This window comes from Pristis pectinata, chromosome 7, assembly GCF_009764475.1.
Source record: "Pristis pectinata isolate sPriPec2 chromosome 7, sPriPec2.1.pri, whole genome shotgun sequence".
Classification (NCBI taxonomy): Eukaryota; Metazoa; Chordata; class Chondrichthyes; order Rhinopristiformes; family Pristidae; genus Pristis; species Pristis pectinata.
The window spans coordinates 18,712,270-18,728,819 of record NC_067411.1 but is presented as its reverse complement, the minus strand read 5'-3'; the positions used below and the strand labels follow the sequence as shown (position 1 = coordinate 18,728,819).

Below are 16,550 nucleotides of genomic sequence, written 5' to 3'. Positions count from 1 at the left end.
AAGCTGATCTGCACAGAATCTAAGAACACAGCTGGGGACACCATCCAGGCCAGATGCTTTCCATGTTCACCCTGCAGAAGGCTGATGTCACATCTGCAACAGTAACCGTGGGTTCAGGTGCATTGGAGGTTGTCAGGGTAATGGTAATATTCCAATCTTCTTCTTTTCAAAATGTGCAATGAATGCGTTAAGCTCATCAGGAAGGGATGTGCTGTTGTCAGCAATGCTGCCTGACTTCATTTTGATCCTAAGTCTCACTTTCCTACAATGGCCCCATATTCCTCGATTCCCTTTAACATCCAAAAATCTATTAATCTTCGATTATACTCAGCAACTCATCTTGGGAGTCACAAAGCACAACACTCTTGGACAGAGAATTCCAAAGATCCACTACCCTCTGGGTGAAGAAATTTCTTCATACCTCAGCCCTGAATGGCCAACCTCTCATTCTGAGTCTACGGCACTTGACACCGGATACCCTAGCAGGAAAAATTATTGCTGCATAATAATTTTGATTGTTTCAATTAGATCACCCTCTTTCTTACAGACTCAGTGGAATCCTCCATCCCACAAATCAATTTGCTAATTTTGGTTGCACTGCCTTTATCACAAGGCTATTCTTCCATTGGGAGCCCAGACTTGTTCACAATATTCTCAGCAGAGCCCTATTTAACTGCAGTAAGATGCTTTTATTCTTGTACTCAAATATTTTTATAATGAAGGTTAACATTACAATTTGCATCCTAATTATCAGTATATTAACTTCCAGTGATGTGTGTTCAAGGACATGCAGATGCCTCTGAATATCAAGCCATTTCAATCTCTCACCATTTAAAAACTACTTTCCTTTTCTATTTTCCCCCTCAAAGTGGATGACCTCACATTTTCCCCACATTATATTTCATTTGCCATATTCTAGTTAATTCAGTTTGTCTATCTGTATCCCCCAAAGCTTCCCTACATTCTGCTTCTTTGAACTCGTATTGCCACTCAGCTTTGTATCATCAGCAAACTTAGATAAATTATATTTGATCCCTCATCCAAAACACTGATATCAACTGTGAGCAGCTGGGACCACAGCACCATTCCCAGCTGTACTCCTCTAGTCAGAGCATCAAATGAAAGTGAGCCATTTACTCAAACTAGGTTTCTTTCTTTTAATCTACACCAGTATATTACCCCAAATCTCAAGAGCTCCTATTCTGATTTGTAGCCCCTTGTGAAGCACCTCAAAGCCATTTGAAAGTCCAAATACACCACACCCACTGGTTCACCCTCATCTATTCTACTAGCTACAATCTCAAAATAACTCCCAACTGATTTGTCAAAGATAATTTCTTTCATAATTCCATGCTGGCTGTCGCCAAGCTATTATCGAGTACCCTGTTACTACTTCCTTAATAATATTACGACATTTCCTCCACTACTGATGTCTGGTCTAAATGGTCGACAGTTCCCCATTTTCTCTCTCACCTGCCCTGCCCCTTTTTTTTAAATACAATGGTTATATTTGCTACCTTACAGTCTGTGGAAAGCATCACCATCTCTTTCAAAAACTTGCATGAAGGCCATTCTGTCTGGGGGATTATTGGCTTTCTGTTCCATTAACTTCTTCAATGCTTTTTTTAAAATCTCATGCCAATTTCTTTTACCCCAGGATTGTTCTTTTCCACTAATTTTGGAGAGTCTTGTGGACAACTTCTGTTAAAACTAGATGCAAAATATTCGAGATGGAGACATTACCCATTAAGTTCCTCCAGCAGTTTCTTTTTTTATTTACAAAATATTTAATTTGTCCACTATTTCATTATTCCCCAATATAATTCCTTCAGTGTCCATTTGTAAGGAGCATTCACCTTTGTTGATCTTTTCCTCTTTGAAAATGCATAGAAGTTTTTACAGTTTGTTCTTAATGCTTTTGGCAGGATTATTGTATTCAACTTTCCCATTTCTTAGTAAATAACTTCCATGCCTGAGGATTGACCACGTTTCATTTGGATAAACTCAACATCTCATATCCATGATGAATGCAATATGCAAATATCACACAAACAATATTTTGCATTTACATTCCACCGTCAGCATAATGTTACAATATCCCAAAGCATTTTACAAGACACTTATCAAACTAAGTATTAGTAACATGACAGATGGTTATTAGGACTGGTGACTGAAAGCACAGTTCCAAAGAGATTTTAAGGATTGTCTTGCAGGAGAAAAAAAAACCAAGAGCGGTGGAGAGATTTAAGGACAGAATAACACTCCCACACCAAGCAGAATCACAAATGAGACATAGTCATACAAACCTATTCTATTGGGGCAGGATCTGTCATTGACAGCGGGACACAGAGTCAGTTCCAAGCCAAGAGACAGTCACTTAACAACAGGGCTCAAGCCCATTCCCACCCTCCAAGGACAGTAACTGATAGTGAAGCAACTTCACTCCTTATCCCGGAGACCGTCACTGACGGTGGGACAGGGTCTCCCCTCCCTCCCTCCCACCCCCGGAGACCGTCACTGACGGTGGGACAGGGTCTCCCCTCCCTCCCACCCCCGGAGACCGTCACTGACGGTGGGACAGGGTCTCCCCTCCCTCCCTCCCTCCCACCCCCGGAGACCGTCACTGACGGTGGGACAGGGTCTCCCCTCCCTCCCCCGGAGACCGTCACTGACGGTGGGACAGGGTTTCCCCCCCTCCCCCGGAGACCGTCACTGACGGTGGGACAGGATTTCCCCCACCCCCGGAGACCGTCACTGATGGTGGGCCTCACAGCTGCCCCCGGGGCACGGTAATTGTCGGTCTCCGTGCCCTACCGATGCCCGGTCCCCCACACCGTAGCGCCAATACCGGGCCCGGCGGATCACCTCAGCGCTCCTTCCGCCCTTCCTCAGGCTGAAACCGCAGGCCTCCCCAAACACTGCGTCATGACGTAAATCGTCGACGTGATCCATCCCTGAGTGACAGGACCGTTATCCAATCAACGCCTAATGCTATTCCAGCCGCCCAAGGGGCCGAGCCTCACCCAGGGTCAGATGACTTCAAACGTTGTGAGGTCACAAAGACTGACCATCCAGCAGCATCGCCCTCTAATGTTCGGAGGTCGTAGTTGCACATTGTTGCCCCTGTGCAGTGATTCCAGCCACAAATAAATGTGGTATCATTTTTTGGGGGAGAATTTTCTCTCACTGGATTTATGCGTATAACCTTACCATTCCTGTATAATCAGTAACAGCAAGGGAAATGGTTAACATGTTCAGTCTTTACTATTCCTATGTATTATCGGACTTCACCTGTTCCCTTACATCACTCAGAGAAATGACAATAAGAAAACACAACAGCAAAAGCAAAAACGGAAAATTCTAAAAATTTACAACTGTAGAATGAAAAGAGGAATTAATTATTTGTACCTTCCAGCTTTAGTGAATTTCTAGTGCAATAAACAATCTGCTGGAGGAACTCAAGAGTGTCAAGCAGCATGCATTGCCTGTTGCTCTGGATTCCCAGCATCTGCAGTCTCTTGTGTCTCCGTTTCATGAATTACTGTTTATTAACAACTATCACTTAGCTGTGTTTGGGAATTTTCATGATCTCATGTCTAGTATTTATATTTTAGTGTGTCATTTGTTTTTGCATCAATATTGTTTGTGCCGGTAAATGGGATTAATATAGATAGGTACTTGGTCAGCATGGACGTGGTGGGCCTGTTTCGGTGCTGTATGACTCTATAATAGCCTACTTCCAAATGGTTTTCTCTCAATTCCATAACATTTTCTCACCTTCAAGGAAGAATAAAATGGTTATTACTGCATACCCTGAAAGTAGTAGAACTTGGGCAACCTTAATCATTGACCATAAGGGCACATCAACCTGTGATTCAGCACTAATTTGCATTGAATTTACAGTCCTGATTGGACCACTTGGTAATCCTAGAGACCCTCTTGTGGTGCATGCATCAATTCTCTACCCTTTGAAAGCTCTTGATTCATTTGGTTACCATTGCGTCTGTCTCTAAACCAGCTGCTGGCTTCACCTTGCTTACGTCTACTTTATCCCATTTTTGGACCTCTGTCTTTAGAGTCATAGAGTAATACAGCATGGAAACAGGCCTTTGGGCCCAACTGGTCCATGCCGACCACAGCATGTCCCTGCTTGTCGCAGTTGCCCGAATTTGGCCCATAACCCTCTAAGCCGCTCCCTTCCATTTATCTATCCAAATGCCTCTCAAATGTTGCAATTGTACCTGCTTCGAACACTTCCTCTGGCAGCTCATTCCAGGTATTCACTACCCTCTGTGTAAGGAAGTTACCTCTCAGGTCTCTTTGAAATCTCTCCCCTCTTATTTGTATTTGTGCCTTCTAGTTATGGACTCCCCAAACCTGGGGAAAAGACTATGCCCATCTAACTTATCCATACCCCTCATGATTTTATAAACTTCTGTGAGGTCACCCCACATTCTCCTATGCTCTAAGGAATAAAGATGCAGCATGGCCAACCTCTCCCTGTAACTAAAGCCCTCTAGTCCAGGCAGCATCCTCATAAATCACTTCTGTGCCCTCTCCAGTTTGACAATGTCTTTCCTATAACAGGGTGACCAAAATCATACACAATAGTTGTGGGGTCCATCTTGTTGTCTCCTGCAAATCCATAATCCATAACCCTAATCCAGATTGTATATCTTCTACTTTCTTCCTCCAGCACTATATCATCCATGGAGCATTTCACCTTTCCCACCCCTCTTCAATTTCCTTTAAAATCCCTTTTCACCACTGCAATGCAAGTTTTATTTTAATTCATTCAGTGGATATGGAGATCAATGCCAATATGAATTGACCATCTCCATTTACTGAGGTCAACCATATTTGCCTGCCAGAATTCATGCTCATCTTTGCAGATTGGAGACACAAGAGGCTGCAGATGCTGGAATCTGGAGCAACAAACAATCTGCTGGAGGATGTCTAGATGATGGGTCTTGACCCGAAACGTCAACTGTCCGTTTACCTCCATTGATGTTGCCTGACCTGCTAATCTCCTCCAACTTTTTTTTGGGTGTTGCTCCAGATTCCAATATCTGCAGTCTCTCAGTCTCTTGTGTCTCCAATCTGCTGGAGGAACTCAGCAGATCAAGCAGCATCTGTTGGGGGAAAGGAATTGTCGACGTTTCAAGTCGAAACCCTGCATCATCTTTGCAGATTGTTTGTTTGAATCTCTCCATTTGCTCTTCTTGGCTCTTTCTCTTCCCTCAAGTATTCTCTTCCCCTTCCACCTACCCTATCCAAATTGCATACAAACTGCCAACAGATTAGCTACAGAAAGCTCTGGCCAGGAGCACATGCGGCTGGGAATGTAGGACGTGCCAATCCAGGTACCCAGAACGGACTGGGAGACCTGTTCACCGGTCGGGGACCATTCAAAGTCGAGTTTATTGTCATCGGCACAAGTGCATGTATGAAAAACTTACTTGCAACTACATTACAGGCACGTAGCATCAAATATAAATATGTATAACATAAATGAAACATAAATTATACACAATTTTTACAAGAAAGAACACAATTAGATCAAAAAAGTTCCATGTTAGTGCAGAGTGATGTGCAGCAGGAATTTAGGACGTGCCTGTCCAGATACCGAGAGCGGACCACGAAACCTGCTCACCGGTGGGGGGCCAGTCTGTGGACCCTGGGGATGTCTAGTCGTGCCAGGCACCTGTCACTCAATGGTGCGACCCCGCCCCCGACCCCGCCCCCAACCCCATCCCACCATCAGGGGAGGCAGCCAGCCCGTCACGTGACCGCCGCCGGCAACCCTGCGAAAGAAGCACCTGATTGGTCGAATATCCCGTCGCCGCGACCAATGGCGTGCGGCGCGGGGGGTCAGAGGGTAACTGGGGGAGACGAGCAGACAGGCTAGGACGGGTCGGGCGGATTGAAGCGCCTGTTGCTGCCGGTGGACGTGCGGCTGAACCGAGTTCTCCCACCCGCTGGGGGAGGGCTGGATGGAGGTCTCTCGGCTCTGACGCTGCCGGATAACCGCGGATGGCGACCAACGAAGACCAGACGGTGAGGGCCGCGGAGCATTGGGGCCACCTGTCCGGCCCACGGCGGGCCCGAGCCGGCCGATGGGCGGGCTGTCTCCCCGGTTACCGGGGGCTTGGCGACCCTGCCTGCGGCTTCTCTTGGTGGTCGCAGGGGCCCCCGAAGGTCACCCGGTTCCGCGCACCGCATGGTCTCGGTCAATGGTTAACGTCAAAGTGCCGGCAGTGTGAATCCAGGAACTTTTCTCATGCACCCCGCGGCTGGGAGAATGGTCCTGACAGCTTCTGTGGAGAGTGAAGCAGAGCTTGTGTTGCAGGTCGATGCCCTCTTGATCGAGCTGGAAGTGTAATTGCCTTTTCTCACTGCGGATGCTGAGTGTTTCCACCGTTTGCTGCGGTGGTCCCGGATTTCCAACATCCGCAATACACAGTTTTTGCATCGCAAATGCGGCGCAAAGCAGAGTTGAAGTTCGCGTGTTTTTTTTCCCTCATACTGTAACTTGCCCGTTTGCTTCTTTCCATGGCTTCTGTATAAATACCATTTCTTAAACTGAGGAATAGTTTTCCTCAGAATCGGTGATGATTGTTGGTCTTGTAACTAGGTCAAAATCCTTTTCTAACGTGGACCACATAACCTACTTTGATTCATAAAGGGCCCCTCACTACCACCTTTGTAAGACTAATGAATCATTAAATAACTGGAGACATGGGGTTCCAATGTAACAACCTTGTTCACCTGTTGAAAGTATGTCAAAAGATTCATTGGCTCATGTTGAAATTATTAATTTAGATTTTACTTAATTTTCTATTTTGTCCTTGTATGATTCTTGAATGGAATAACCACAAAGTGGCATACTGTTGTTGACAATTATGGAAAATTGATCTTGCTAGAAATTTATGGAAAATATATACTGGAGATGCTAGAAATCCCCAATATATACTGTCAAAACTCAAGTCAAGCTGCATCTGTGGAGAGGAAAAACAATGTTGCTAACTGTTTGTCAGATTTATGAACTTGTTTCTTCCACTGCTCCTTAAATACATATCCATCTTTGTTCAGGTAATCTAGGGTCATGATTACATGGATGTAAAGATTTCACAGTTAAAGGATGTGTTTTGTCTTTAATAATGTTGTAACTAGATTTGTTATTTTTCAGATGGAGCTTGAAGCTCTGCGCTCCATTTATGAAGGAGATGAATGTTTTAAAGAACTTAGTCCAACATCTTTTCAATATCGGGTGAGTACTTGATGCTGTTTAGTACAACTACCCAGTAAGTACCTAACTTAAGTTTACAGTGATTATAAATTGATGTTTTTGCTGACTCAGTGTCAGACTATTGATTCTTTACTTCATTGTATTGTATCTTGGGATTCTACTTGTATGCTGGATTCATTAGTGAAAGATTCATTGGCTCAGACAGATTTGCCTTGTAGCATCCATAAATTTACTGGTGATTATGAATCAAATGTAATCAATGGACACAGTACATATAATGTATATCATTAGGTAGTGTAGCGGTTATCGTAATGCTATTACAGCGCCAGTGACCTGGGTTCATTTCCAGACACTATCTGTAAGGAGTTTGGACATTTTCCCCCTGTCTGCGTGGGTTTCCTCCAGGTGCTCCAGTTCCCTCCCACATTCCAAAGACGTATGGGTTAGGAAGGTTGTGGGCATGCTATGTTAGCGTCGGAAGTGTGGTGACACTTGTGGGCCGCCCCCAGAACATTCTACACAAAGATGTATTTCACTGTATGTTTCGGTGTACATGTGATTAATAAAGATATCTTATCTTGAAATATGGATATAATTGGAAGAAGAATAAGTAGACTTTAAGTACACAACATTTTTATTGAGATTTTTCTCAAAACCTTTTTTGAAACAGAAAACAAAAATTCCCTATGGCAATTCATCAGAATGATTTGAAGTATAATCAAAGCATACAAAGTATAATTAAAAGGCATAATCTGATTCTAACTGTCATGTTAACACATTTGGTCTCACACCATCAGATATTTCCTTTTTTTTTCTACCCATCCTTACCCCACTTTCTCTGCTACTGAAAACTAACTTGCTTTCTCTTTCCCAGTTTGTTTCTCTTTCCACAGATGCTGCCTGATTTCCTGGTTATTTCCAGTGTTTTCTCTAGAAATGCTGTGCAACTTTAATTATTTTTATGTCAGAACCTCCATTTTTAAAACAAAAACATTCCCATGGTAATTGACCGTAATTGTTTCCAATCCCTCAGATTTGAGCATTGTCACCAGGATATTACTCACCTATTGTAGAACTAGTTATTTTTTTCTAAACTGAGTGGAAAATCAACCAGGTGGGTTCTGCAGCATGAGTATAATCTGCACTAGATAATTGCCTGGTGACAAAATTGAAATTTAGTTTACCCCTTTCCCCCCTACTCTCCAACTAGTGCCTTCTCTTAGTTATTGTTTCCCTTAAAAGTAATGAAGAAGAAAAATCAGGTGCAGTGTCTGACTAAATGGTAACCATTATGTAATAAATAACTGGAGGTGGATGTTAAAATGTTTTAAAGGAGAATATCCAATGCTTTCAATCATTATTGAGAAAATGTTTCATCATATCTTCACTTCACTGCTGGTATTAAATTTAACTTTTATTTCTATTTTGTTTTGTTACATTTTAGATAGGTAACCTTGGCGACCCTAAAGCCTTCCTGCTAGAAATTTCATGGCCTGAAATGTATCCAGAACTGGCCCCAAACATATCACTGAATGCCTTCTTCAATAATAGCATGTAAGAGTTCCAATCTGGTTTAGTACAGAATGCTGAATAACTTAATCTCATTTCAGTTTCCAAAGGATCTGAATTGTCCTTCGTGAATTAAAATCTAGTTGTAATTTTTGAACTGAATTGCTCTAAATTTGAGGCTTCTCTACTTTTTATATAAAAAAAGTAAAAGTATAGACATAACAATTACCATTTTGGTAAGAGATCTCCTTCATTTTATACTCCATATGTTGCAACAAGGCCAGTCCAGTGTAACTTGTTGCCAGACATGGAGCTATTTCTGATGTACCAGAAATGTGGTTTACAGCCAGCCTTGCATAGAATTTAATGTAAACTAAGCTAGAGCAACTAAACCTTCTTTAAATGAAAAAGTTATTTCCCAAAACTTTACCCATGTATACAGTGGTGTAAATGAACACCTGGCCATTAAATTTTGATTATCAACTGTTTCCTGTACTCATCCCAAGTTTAAAGACTTTATGCACCCTCTTACTGTCAAATGTTAAGTTTAATGCTTTGAGTGTCCCTTGCAATGGTTGGAAATTTCCCAATAGCTTCGTAAAGAGCTGGCAGAATCTATTGAATTACTTTATTAAGTAAAATTCGCAACTTAAATTGGAATCATTTTTGATTATTCAATATGGTAAACCATGGGATTACATCTTTTACATGTTTATTTTGTGTTCTCATCAGTTCTGCATCAGTAAAGCAAAATATAATAGCCAAACTACATGAACAAATTGAAGCAAACCTCGGGACTGCTATGATGTACACACTGTTTGAATGGGCTAAAGAGAACCAAGAGCAGCTTATGGAAAACCACCAGCCAGTAGTCAATACAGTGGTAAGTCTAATGTAAAAAATCAGTGGAGTTTTTTTTAATAAACAGACACAATTCATGAGTGTTCTGTTGCTACTAAAATGTTATACCATGGACTTAGTGTAATCATATAATTGCATTTTTAAATTTTGTATTCATAGGAGTAGTGACATGAAATTTAATGTGGTTTGTAAAATACTGTACTGTCAGGTTTTGAATTGTGTGCAGAATCAGAATCTGGTTTATTTTCACCGATTTAAATGACATGAAATTTGTTTTGCAGCAACAGTGCAATGCAAAGATACAAAATTACTATAAATTACAAAACAAAAATAGTGCTTTAAAAAAAAGGAATAATGAGGTAGTGTTCAGGGACTGTTCGGAAATCTGATGCCAGAGGGGAAGAAGTTGTTCCTAAATCATTGTGTAGGTCTTCAGGCTCCTGTACCTCCTCCCCAATAGTAGTAATGACAAGATGACATGTCCTGGATGGTGAGGGTCCTTGATGGATGCTGCTTTCTTGAGGCACCGCCTCTTGAAGATATCCTCAATGGTGGGGAGAGCTGTGCCCGTGATGAAGCTGGCTGAGTCTAGAATCCTCTGCATCTTCTTGCAAGCCTGTGCATTGGAGCCTGCATACCAGGCTGTGATGCAATCAGTCAGAATGCTCTCCACCATACATCTATAGAAATTCGTAAGAGTAGTGCCATACCAAATCTCCTCAAACTCCTAACAAAGTAGAGTCACTTGTGTGCCTTCTTTATGATTGCATCAATGTGTTGGGCCCAGGATAGATCCTCTGAAACGCTGACACATAGGAACTTAAAGCTGCTCACCCTTTCTATCACTGACCTCTCAATGAAGACTGGTGTGTGTTCTCCTGACTTGCCCTTCCTGAAGTCCACAATCAATTCCTCGGTCTTGCTGATGTTGAGTGTGAAGTTGTTGTTGCAACACCACACAACCAGCCGATCTATCTCACTCCTGTACGCCTCTTGGTACACTTGGTCTCGTCTTTTAGCAGTAGATTGAAATTAAGTCAACTGATATTTTTTTTAATGAAGGAGAACAAACTTGCAATTTTAAAATGGATTTCACAATGTCCCATCAGCCTCCTAAATGTAATACAATTGAACTGTGCTTTTTGTAAAAACTTAAAAGACAACAGCCAATTGTGACATACCAATGAAGTAAATTTACTAAGGGTATTGGTTGTAGTATAAATGCATTATGCATGTATTGGGCAGGAACAGGCCCCTCCCCCATTTATCTTTGGAGGATTATGTAGGGTCACTGAAGCAAATGTTTGATATTCAGTCACACATTTCTGGACATGAGATACAAGAGACTGTGGATGCTGGAAATCGGGAGCAACACACAAACTGCTGGAGGAAGTCAGCAGATCAGGCAGCATCTGTGGAGGGAAATGGACAGTCGACATTTCGGGTCGAGACCCTTCGTCAGGATTTGGAAGGAAAAAGAGGAGACAGCCAGTATAAAAAGGTTGGGGGGGTGGGTGGGGGGGGGGAAGGTGTGGAGCAAGAGCTGGTGGGTGATAGGTGAGCAGGGAATGATAGGCAAGTGAGGGAAGGGGAGAGTGGGAATGTTGTAAGAAGCTGGGAGGTGATAGGTGGAAGTGACAAAGGGCTGAAGAAGGTAGAATCTGGTAGGAGAAGACAGTGGACCTTGGAACAAAGGGAAGGAGGTGAGGAGGACAGTTCCTTCAGAGGGGGTGAGGTTGGAGGAGGTGAGGGGAGCAGTGAAGTCAAGATGGTTAATGTCCTGTTGGCAGATAGAGATGAAAAGATCCAGACCGAGCACATGGCCAGAGTGGCCTACTACCCCATGAGCCTCCGCATCCAATGTCATTTTCTGCAGCTTCTGCCATCTCTAATGGGATCACACCACCAGGCACATCTTCCCCTCCCCTACTTTCTCCACTTTCTGCATGGATCACTCTGTCCGTGACTCCCTTGTCTGCTCATCCCTCCCCACTAATTTCCCCTCCAGGCACCTATCCCTGCAACTGTGCTGTGTTACACCTGCCCCTACACCAACTCCCTCACCACATTCGGGGCCCTAAACAGTCCTTCCAGGTGAGACAGTCCTTCACGTGTGAGTCCATCGGTGTCATTTATTGCATCTGGTGCGGCCTCTACATTGATGAGACCCGACACAGATCGGGGGATTGCTTCATTGAGCACCTTTGCTCCGTCCGCTTTAACAGCCAGGATCTCCCAGTGGCCAGCCATTTTAATACCAATTCCCATTCCCGTACCAACATGTCTGTCCATCGCCGCCTCTATTGCCAAGTCGAGGCTAGACACACATTAGAGGAACAGCACCTCATATTCCACCTTGGTCGTCTCCAACCTGACAGCATGAAATCGATTTCTCTAACTTCTGGTAACCACTCCCCTCTGTTCCCCTTTTTCCCCTTTATCCCACTAGCCCCATCACCCCTTCTCTTTCCCATCACCCACATATTGCTCTCTCCACTTCCCCTCCTCACCTCCTTCCCTTTATTCCTTGGTCCGCTGTCCTTTCCTATCAGATTCCATCTTCTTCAGCCCTTGTCACTTCCACCTATCACGTCCCAGTTTACATAATTCCCACTCTCCCCCTCCCTCACCTGCCTGTCATCCCCCTCTCACCTGGATCCAGCTATCACCTGCCAGCTCTTGCTCCACCCCTTCTTCCCACCTTTTTAATACTGGCTATCTCCCCTTTTTGTTTCCAGTCCTGATGAAGGGTCTCAACCCAAAACATTGATTTCTCTCCATTGGTGCTGCCTGACCTTCTGAGTTCCTCCAGCATTTTGTGTGTTGCTCTGGACATAAGATACTGCCTTGCTTTTAGTAAAGAAGAATTATTTTTGTAGTAATTTGTTATTGGAGGGGTTGAAAAGGATTAGTTTAATGTATTTGTAAAAAATATTTTTCCCTGTAGACCACGTCGACGAATGAAAATTCTGTCACTACAAATACTTCTGTGGCTAAGAAAAAAGAGAAGAAAGAACATCTATCAAAGTCCCAAAAGAAAAAGTTGGCTGATAAGACAGGTTTGGAATTTTGCTATGAAGTGTTAAATGTATTAAATGTTGTGTGCTCATAATGAAGCTTGGTTTATGATGTATCACTCATTGCTTCTGCAATGCAATTGGGCTTTTGGGATAAACGTTCTAGTTTTACTTGAATGCATTGCAAAGTAATTGTAAGACAGCTTGGCCATCCTAATACAAATTCTGTTCTGGCACACATCATCTTGGGTTCAGTGGCACCAGCTGCTCTTACTGAAGTCAGTTCCTTTCATTCTATATCTGATAAAGGAACTTCCAAGTATAACTTTTCTGAACTGATCTTTGAATGTTCTGCTTGTGTGCATCTGTTACCAAAAGGGCTCTGAGTTAGTACTAGCATATGTTATATGCTATGTTAAATTTGTCCACAGTAAATGTATTTAGTGTTATTTCCTGATGTCATACCAGCTTAACTCTTCTGGATGTTGACCTTTCAGCCATTGGAAGCACATTTTTTTTTACTCTTTCAAAGCCCTTCACAGTTTTGAAGTGCTCTATCCAAACTTGGGAAATATATCCTCTAAGGAGAATAACCCCATTTCCTCAGTGTACCTATGGATCTATAATCCCTTATGCCCAGAACTTTATTCTGTAGTTTTGCCCAAGCCTTCATGATCATAAAGTATTGTGCTCAGAACTGGACACAGTCCTCCTGCTTGGGCTGCAACAGCATTTTATATAGGCTTTGGTACTTTATGCCTCCCTTTATAAAGTCCAGAATTTCATTGGCTTTATTGAGTTGTCTTCAGATACTTGTGCATATACAACCTCTTTCCCCACGTGCTGCCTTTAAAATTACATATTTTCCCAGGTATTGTCTCTTCCTCCCTGTAAGACAAATCAACTGCCATATTTCCATGCTGAATTTTATCTGCCATGAATTTGCCTGTTCTACCAGATTGAGTATGCTGCCTTGAAGTCTGTTTGCCACATTTGCAAATTTCCTTTCCTGTGCAAACTTTGAAATTTTTCCCTGTATCCCAAATCTGACAATGCATTTAAAAAAATGTTATCAGAGTACTGCATTTTGAAGAATCACACTGTATAGCTCCCTTAAGCCCAAAGAAACCCACAAAGTGCAGCTTGATTTTCTCTCCCTATCCAATCCTATATCTGTAAAGATGTCCCTTTTAACCGAATGGTTTCAATTTTGCTATTGACAACCCATCTATTTTAATTTCCTTTGCTATCATTAAAAGATCCATAGTTGAATCTGTTGTGGTTGCTTACAAAGGAGGCATGGGCCAAGCTCCTGATTGTTGATCCCAACTGACAGTGTATGGAGGTTGCAATGAAATTGTTTAGATTGGACTTGGGTTTGATGTTCTCAAAGTTGTGTACCTTGCTTGGTCTCCACTGAAGCCTCTGTGGAAATATTAGCCAAAGATGGGCATAATGAAGCTGAGAGAACCAGCAAAGTTATGAGTGTTCCCAGGAGGAAGGGTGGAATGACTTCTATCAAAGAAAGACATGCTGCTGCTTGAATCTTGCTGTGAGAATAATTAATTAGTATCTGTGACTTTTCTATTAGATAACCAAGGAGAGCTGCCACGAGGATGGAATTGGGTGGATGTCATTAAGGTAAAGCACAGACTTTTTGTTAAAAAATTTCAACATTATAATGACTATTTTCACATCTGACTATAGGATGAGAGGGAAACTGTCAACGTATTTCATTGAACAGAAAATTTGTTAGATACGATCAAAAATGAAGGAAATGTTCTTCATTAAACTACCTAACTTTTAGAATTGCATATGAATTACAAGCATTTCAATTACTAATATATTTTTCCACTTTCTCTCAAATCTGCTGATGTCTGATGGATGCCTTTGTTCCTGGATATGCAGCATGTAAGTCTTTATTTGTTTTAAATCATTATTCACCAAAAAGTAATTTGTCTTGTGCAGGCTGTTCGGCTCAACTTGACTAACCTCATAAATATTGCATCTACAAAAGCAGTTCAGGGGCTTGGTATCCTCATTTGCTAACACCTGAAAGCCTCTCCACTGTTTACCAGGAATAAATCAGAAGTCTGTGATATACTCTCCTCTTGCCTGAATGAATGTGGCTCCAGATATTTAATAGGCTTGACAACATCCATGATGAAGCAGCCTACTTAATTAGCACCACAAACATTCATTCTCTCTATCACCTTTTATACTGTGGTTGCAGTGTGTACCAACTAAAAAAGCAATTCCTCACCAAGGCTGATTTGATGGTACCTCCCAGACCCAACACATTCACCAGAAGGACAAGGTCAGCAAGCACCTGGGAATACCAACAGCTGCAGGTTCCCATCCAAGTCCTACACCATCCTGACTGGGAAGTATAACCCCATTCCTCCTCCACCCCTCTAACCCAAATCCCAGAGCTCTCTATCCAACAGCATCATGGCTGCTTCCTTCAGAAGGACTTCAGTGGTTCATCACCTCCTCTGGGTAAATTTGGCTGGGGCAATAAACACTGGTACAACAAAGCTCGTTTAAAAAAAAAATTCTCTGGTTTGATTGTGAATTTTCTGTGAATTGAGCCATGCTCTTCTTAAGGTGAATCTTTGGTCAAGCTATTATCAATTTGCTAACTTCTCTTTTGAATTGAAGCACCTAGTGTATGATTTGAGTTCTTCATTGCAGTTCCACCCCTGGATGTGGGGGGTGTAGTTTCTTTGCACACCTGAGCTTCCCTGTGCTCATCTAAGCTTGGCTGTACTATCTTTAACACTAGTCACCCAAACTTCTCATCTTTATTCTCATTGCTTCTTCCCCTCCACCATCAGATTTCTGAACGGTCCATTAACACTACCTTGTATTCCTTTTATGGCACTAATTTATTTTGTAATTTATAGTAGTGTTTGCCTTTGCACTGTAGTGCTGCCACAAAACAACACATTTCACGTCAAATAAGTCAGTGATAATAAACCTGATTTGTTCACTCTGCCCTTTTTCATTTTTTTTTCTCCTCGCAACTCCCCTCCCCTCCACCCCATTGGCCTTTATCCCAAATTTCATTTCATATTGCTGCACTTCCTTGTTAAGACAGATATGGCCATTTAACCTTGGGAAATGTAAAAAGACATAGAGATTTAAAACAAAACATCTCTGCAAAAGCATAGAGGATCTTCAGGGTTGACACAATTTTAAGCTGCAAAATTTCTAAAAGTCACAATGAACAAATCTAGAGGCTTGCTTTAAAGCAAATTGAGTATTTTAGCTACTGAAAATGGAGTTATACAGAGCAATATATTAAATTTAGATTTGTTCTTAAACCTTTCTGATGTTTTACTTTAATTTCCTCTAACCTTTTCTCATTTCATTGGTTTGCAGTTGAGCAAAACTGGCTGCAAGGATGATTAAACCAAGTTTGTGGATTGGTGTGAACTTAGTGTCAGATTTATTTTGCTGGAGCACATTCATTTCCTGTGTTTCTGTGGAACATCTGTTTGGTAAAATAACAGCACCTTTGATATGAAAGTATTGTGTTTCTTTTCACTCCTGCCGACTAGCTGCCTATTACAAAGGTGCTAATGTGCACTAAACCTGTCATCTCAATCAAACTGTTTATTTACAAAACAAATAAAACAAAAACAACAATAGCTGCTGACTTGACCACACAGTAAAAGATTGTTGTAGGTCAAATATTTTTAGTGAAGTATATCTAAGTTAAAGTGAAATTTTTAATTATTATGCCATAACTCAACATTTGTCTGAACACATCATAACAATAGTGAACCATCTACAGTCATACTGTTTTAATGAAGAAAGCATCATGTTATGGACTGTCCATCCCATCTTTGATATCCATATTTATCACTGAGGAAAATAATCCAGAAACATTCAGGTTTTTGGAAATATTC

At 41.9% G+C, this 16,550-nt stretch overlaps 2 protein-coding genes across 5 annotated transcripts in view; one reads left to right on the top strand and one right to left on the bottom strand.

Moving 5' to 3' along the window:
* trappc11 (trafficking protein particle complex subunit 11) overlaps positions 1–2,980 on the bottom strand; it is a 46,102-nt gene extending 43,122 nt beyond the window's left edge. The window contains exon 1 of one of the 4 annotated variants that reach the window (XM_052019417.1): positions 2,866–2,980. The gene's annotated coding sequence lies outside the window, so the exon portion shown is untranslated. Of the gene's footprint in view, positions 1–2,306; positions 2,460–2,814 lie in introns of those variants that run through there. The other 3 variants (XM_052019414.1, XM_052019415.1, XM_052019416.1) reach the window with 3 other exon arrangements.
* Positions 2,981–5,876: 2,896 nt separating this feature from the next.
* rwdd (RWD domain containing 4) lies at positions 5,877–16,050 on the top strand. The gene is made up of 7 exons (XM_052019866.1): positions 5,877–6,057; positions 7,190–7,270; positions 8,694–8,803; positions 9,491–9,641; positions 12,567–12,678; positions 14,228–14,277; positions 16,021–16,050. The coding sequence occupies exons 1-7, from the start codon at positions 6,034–6,036 to the stop codon at positions 16,048–16,050; spliced, it is 558 nt and encodes a 185-aa protein (XP_051875826.1). The 5' UTR covers positions 5,877–6,033.
* Positions 16,051–16,550: the final 500 nt, after the last annotated feature.

What these genes read in the sequence shown, in the direction of transcription:
- rwdd (XM_052019866.1), top strand. Translation starts at nt 6,034, where the DNA reads ATGGCGACCAACGAAGACCAGACG. An exon ending in CAACATCTTTTCAATATCGG is followed by an intron (nt 7,271 to 8,693) that starts GTGAGTACTTGA and finishes GTTACATTTTAG; the next exon opens with ATAGGTAACCTTGGCGACCC. An exon ending in ATTGGGTGGATGTCATTAAG is followed by an intron (nt 14,278 to 16,020) that starts GTAAAGCACAGA and finishes ATTGGTTTGCAG; the next exon opens with TTGAGCAAAACTGGCTGCAA.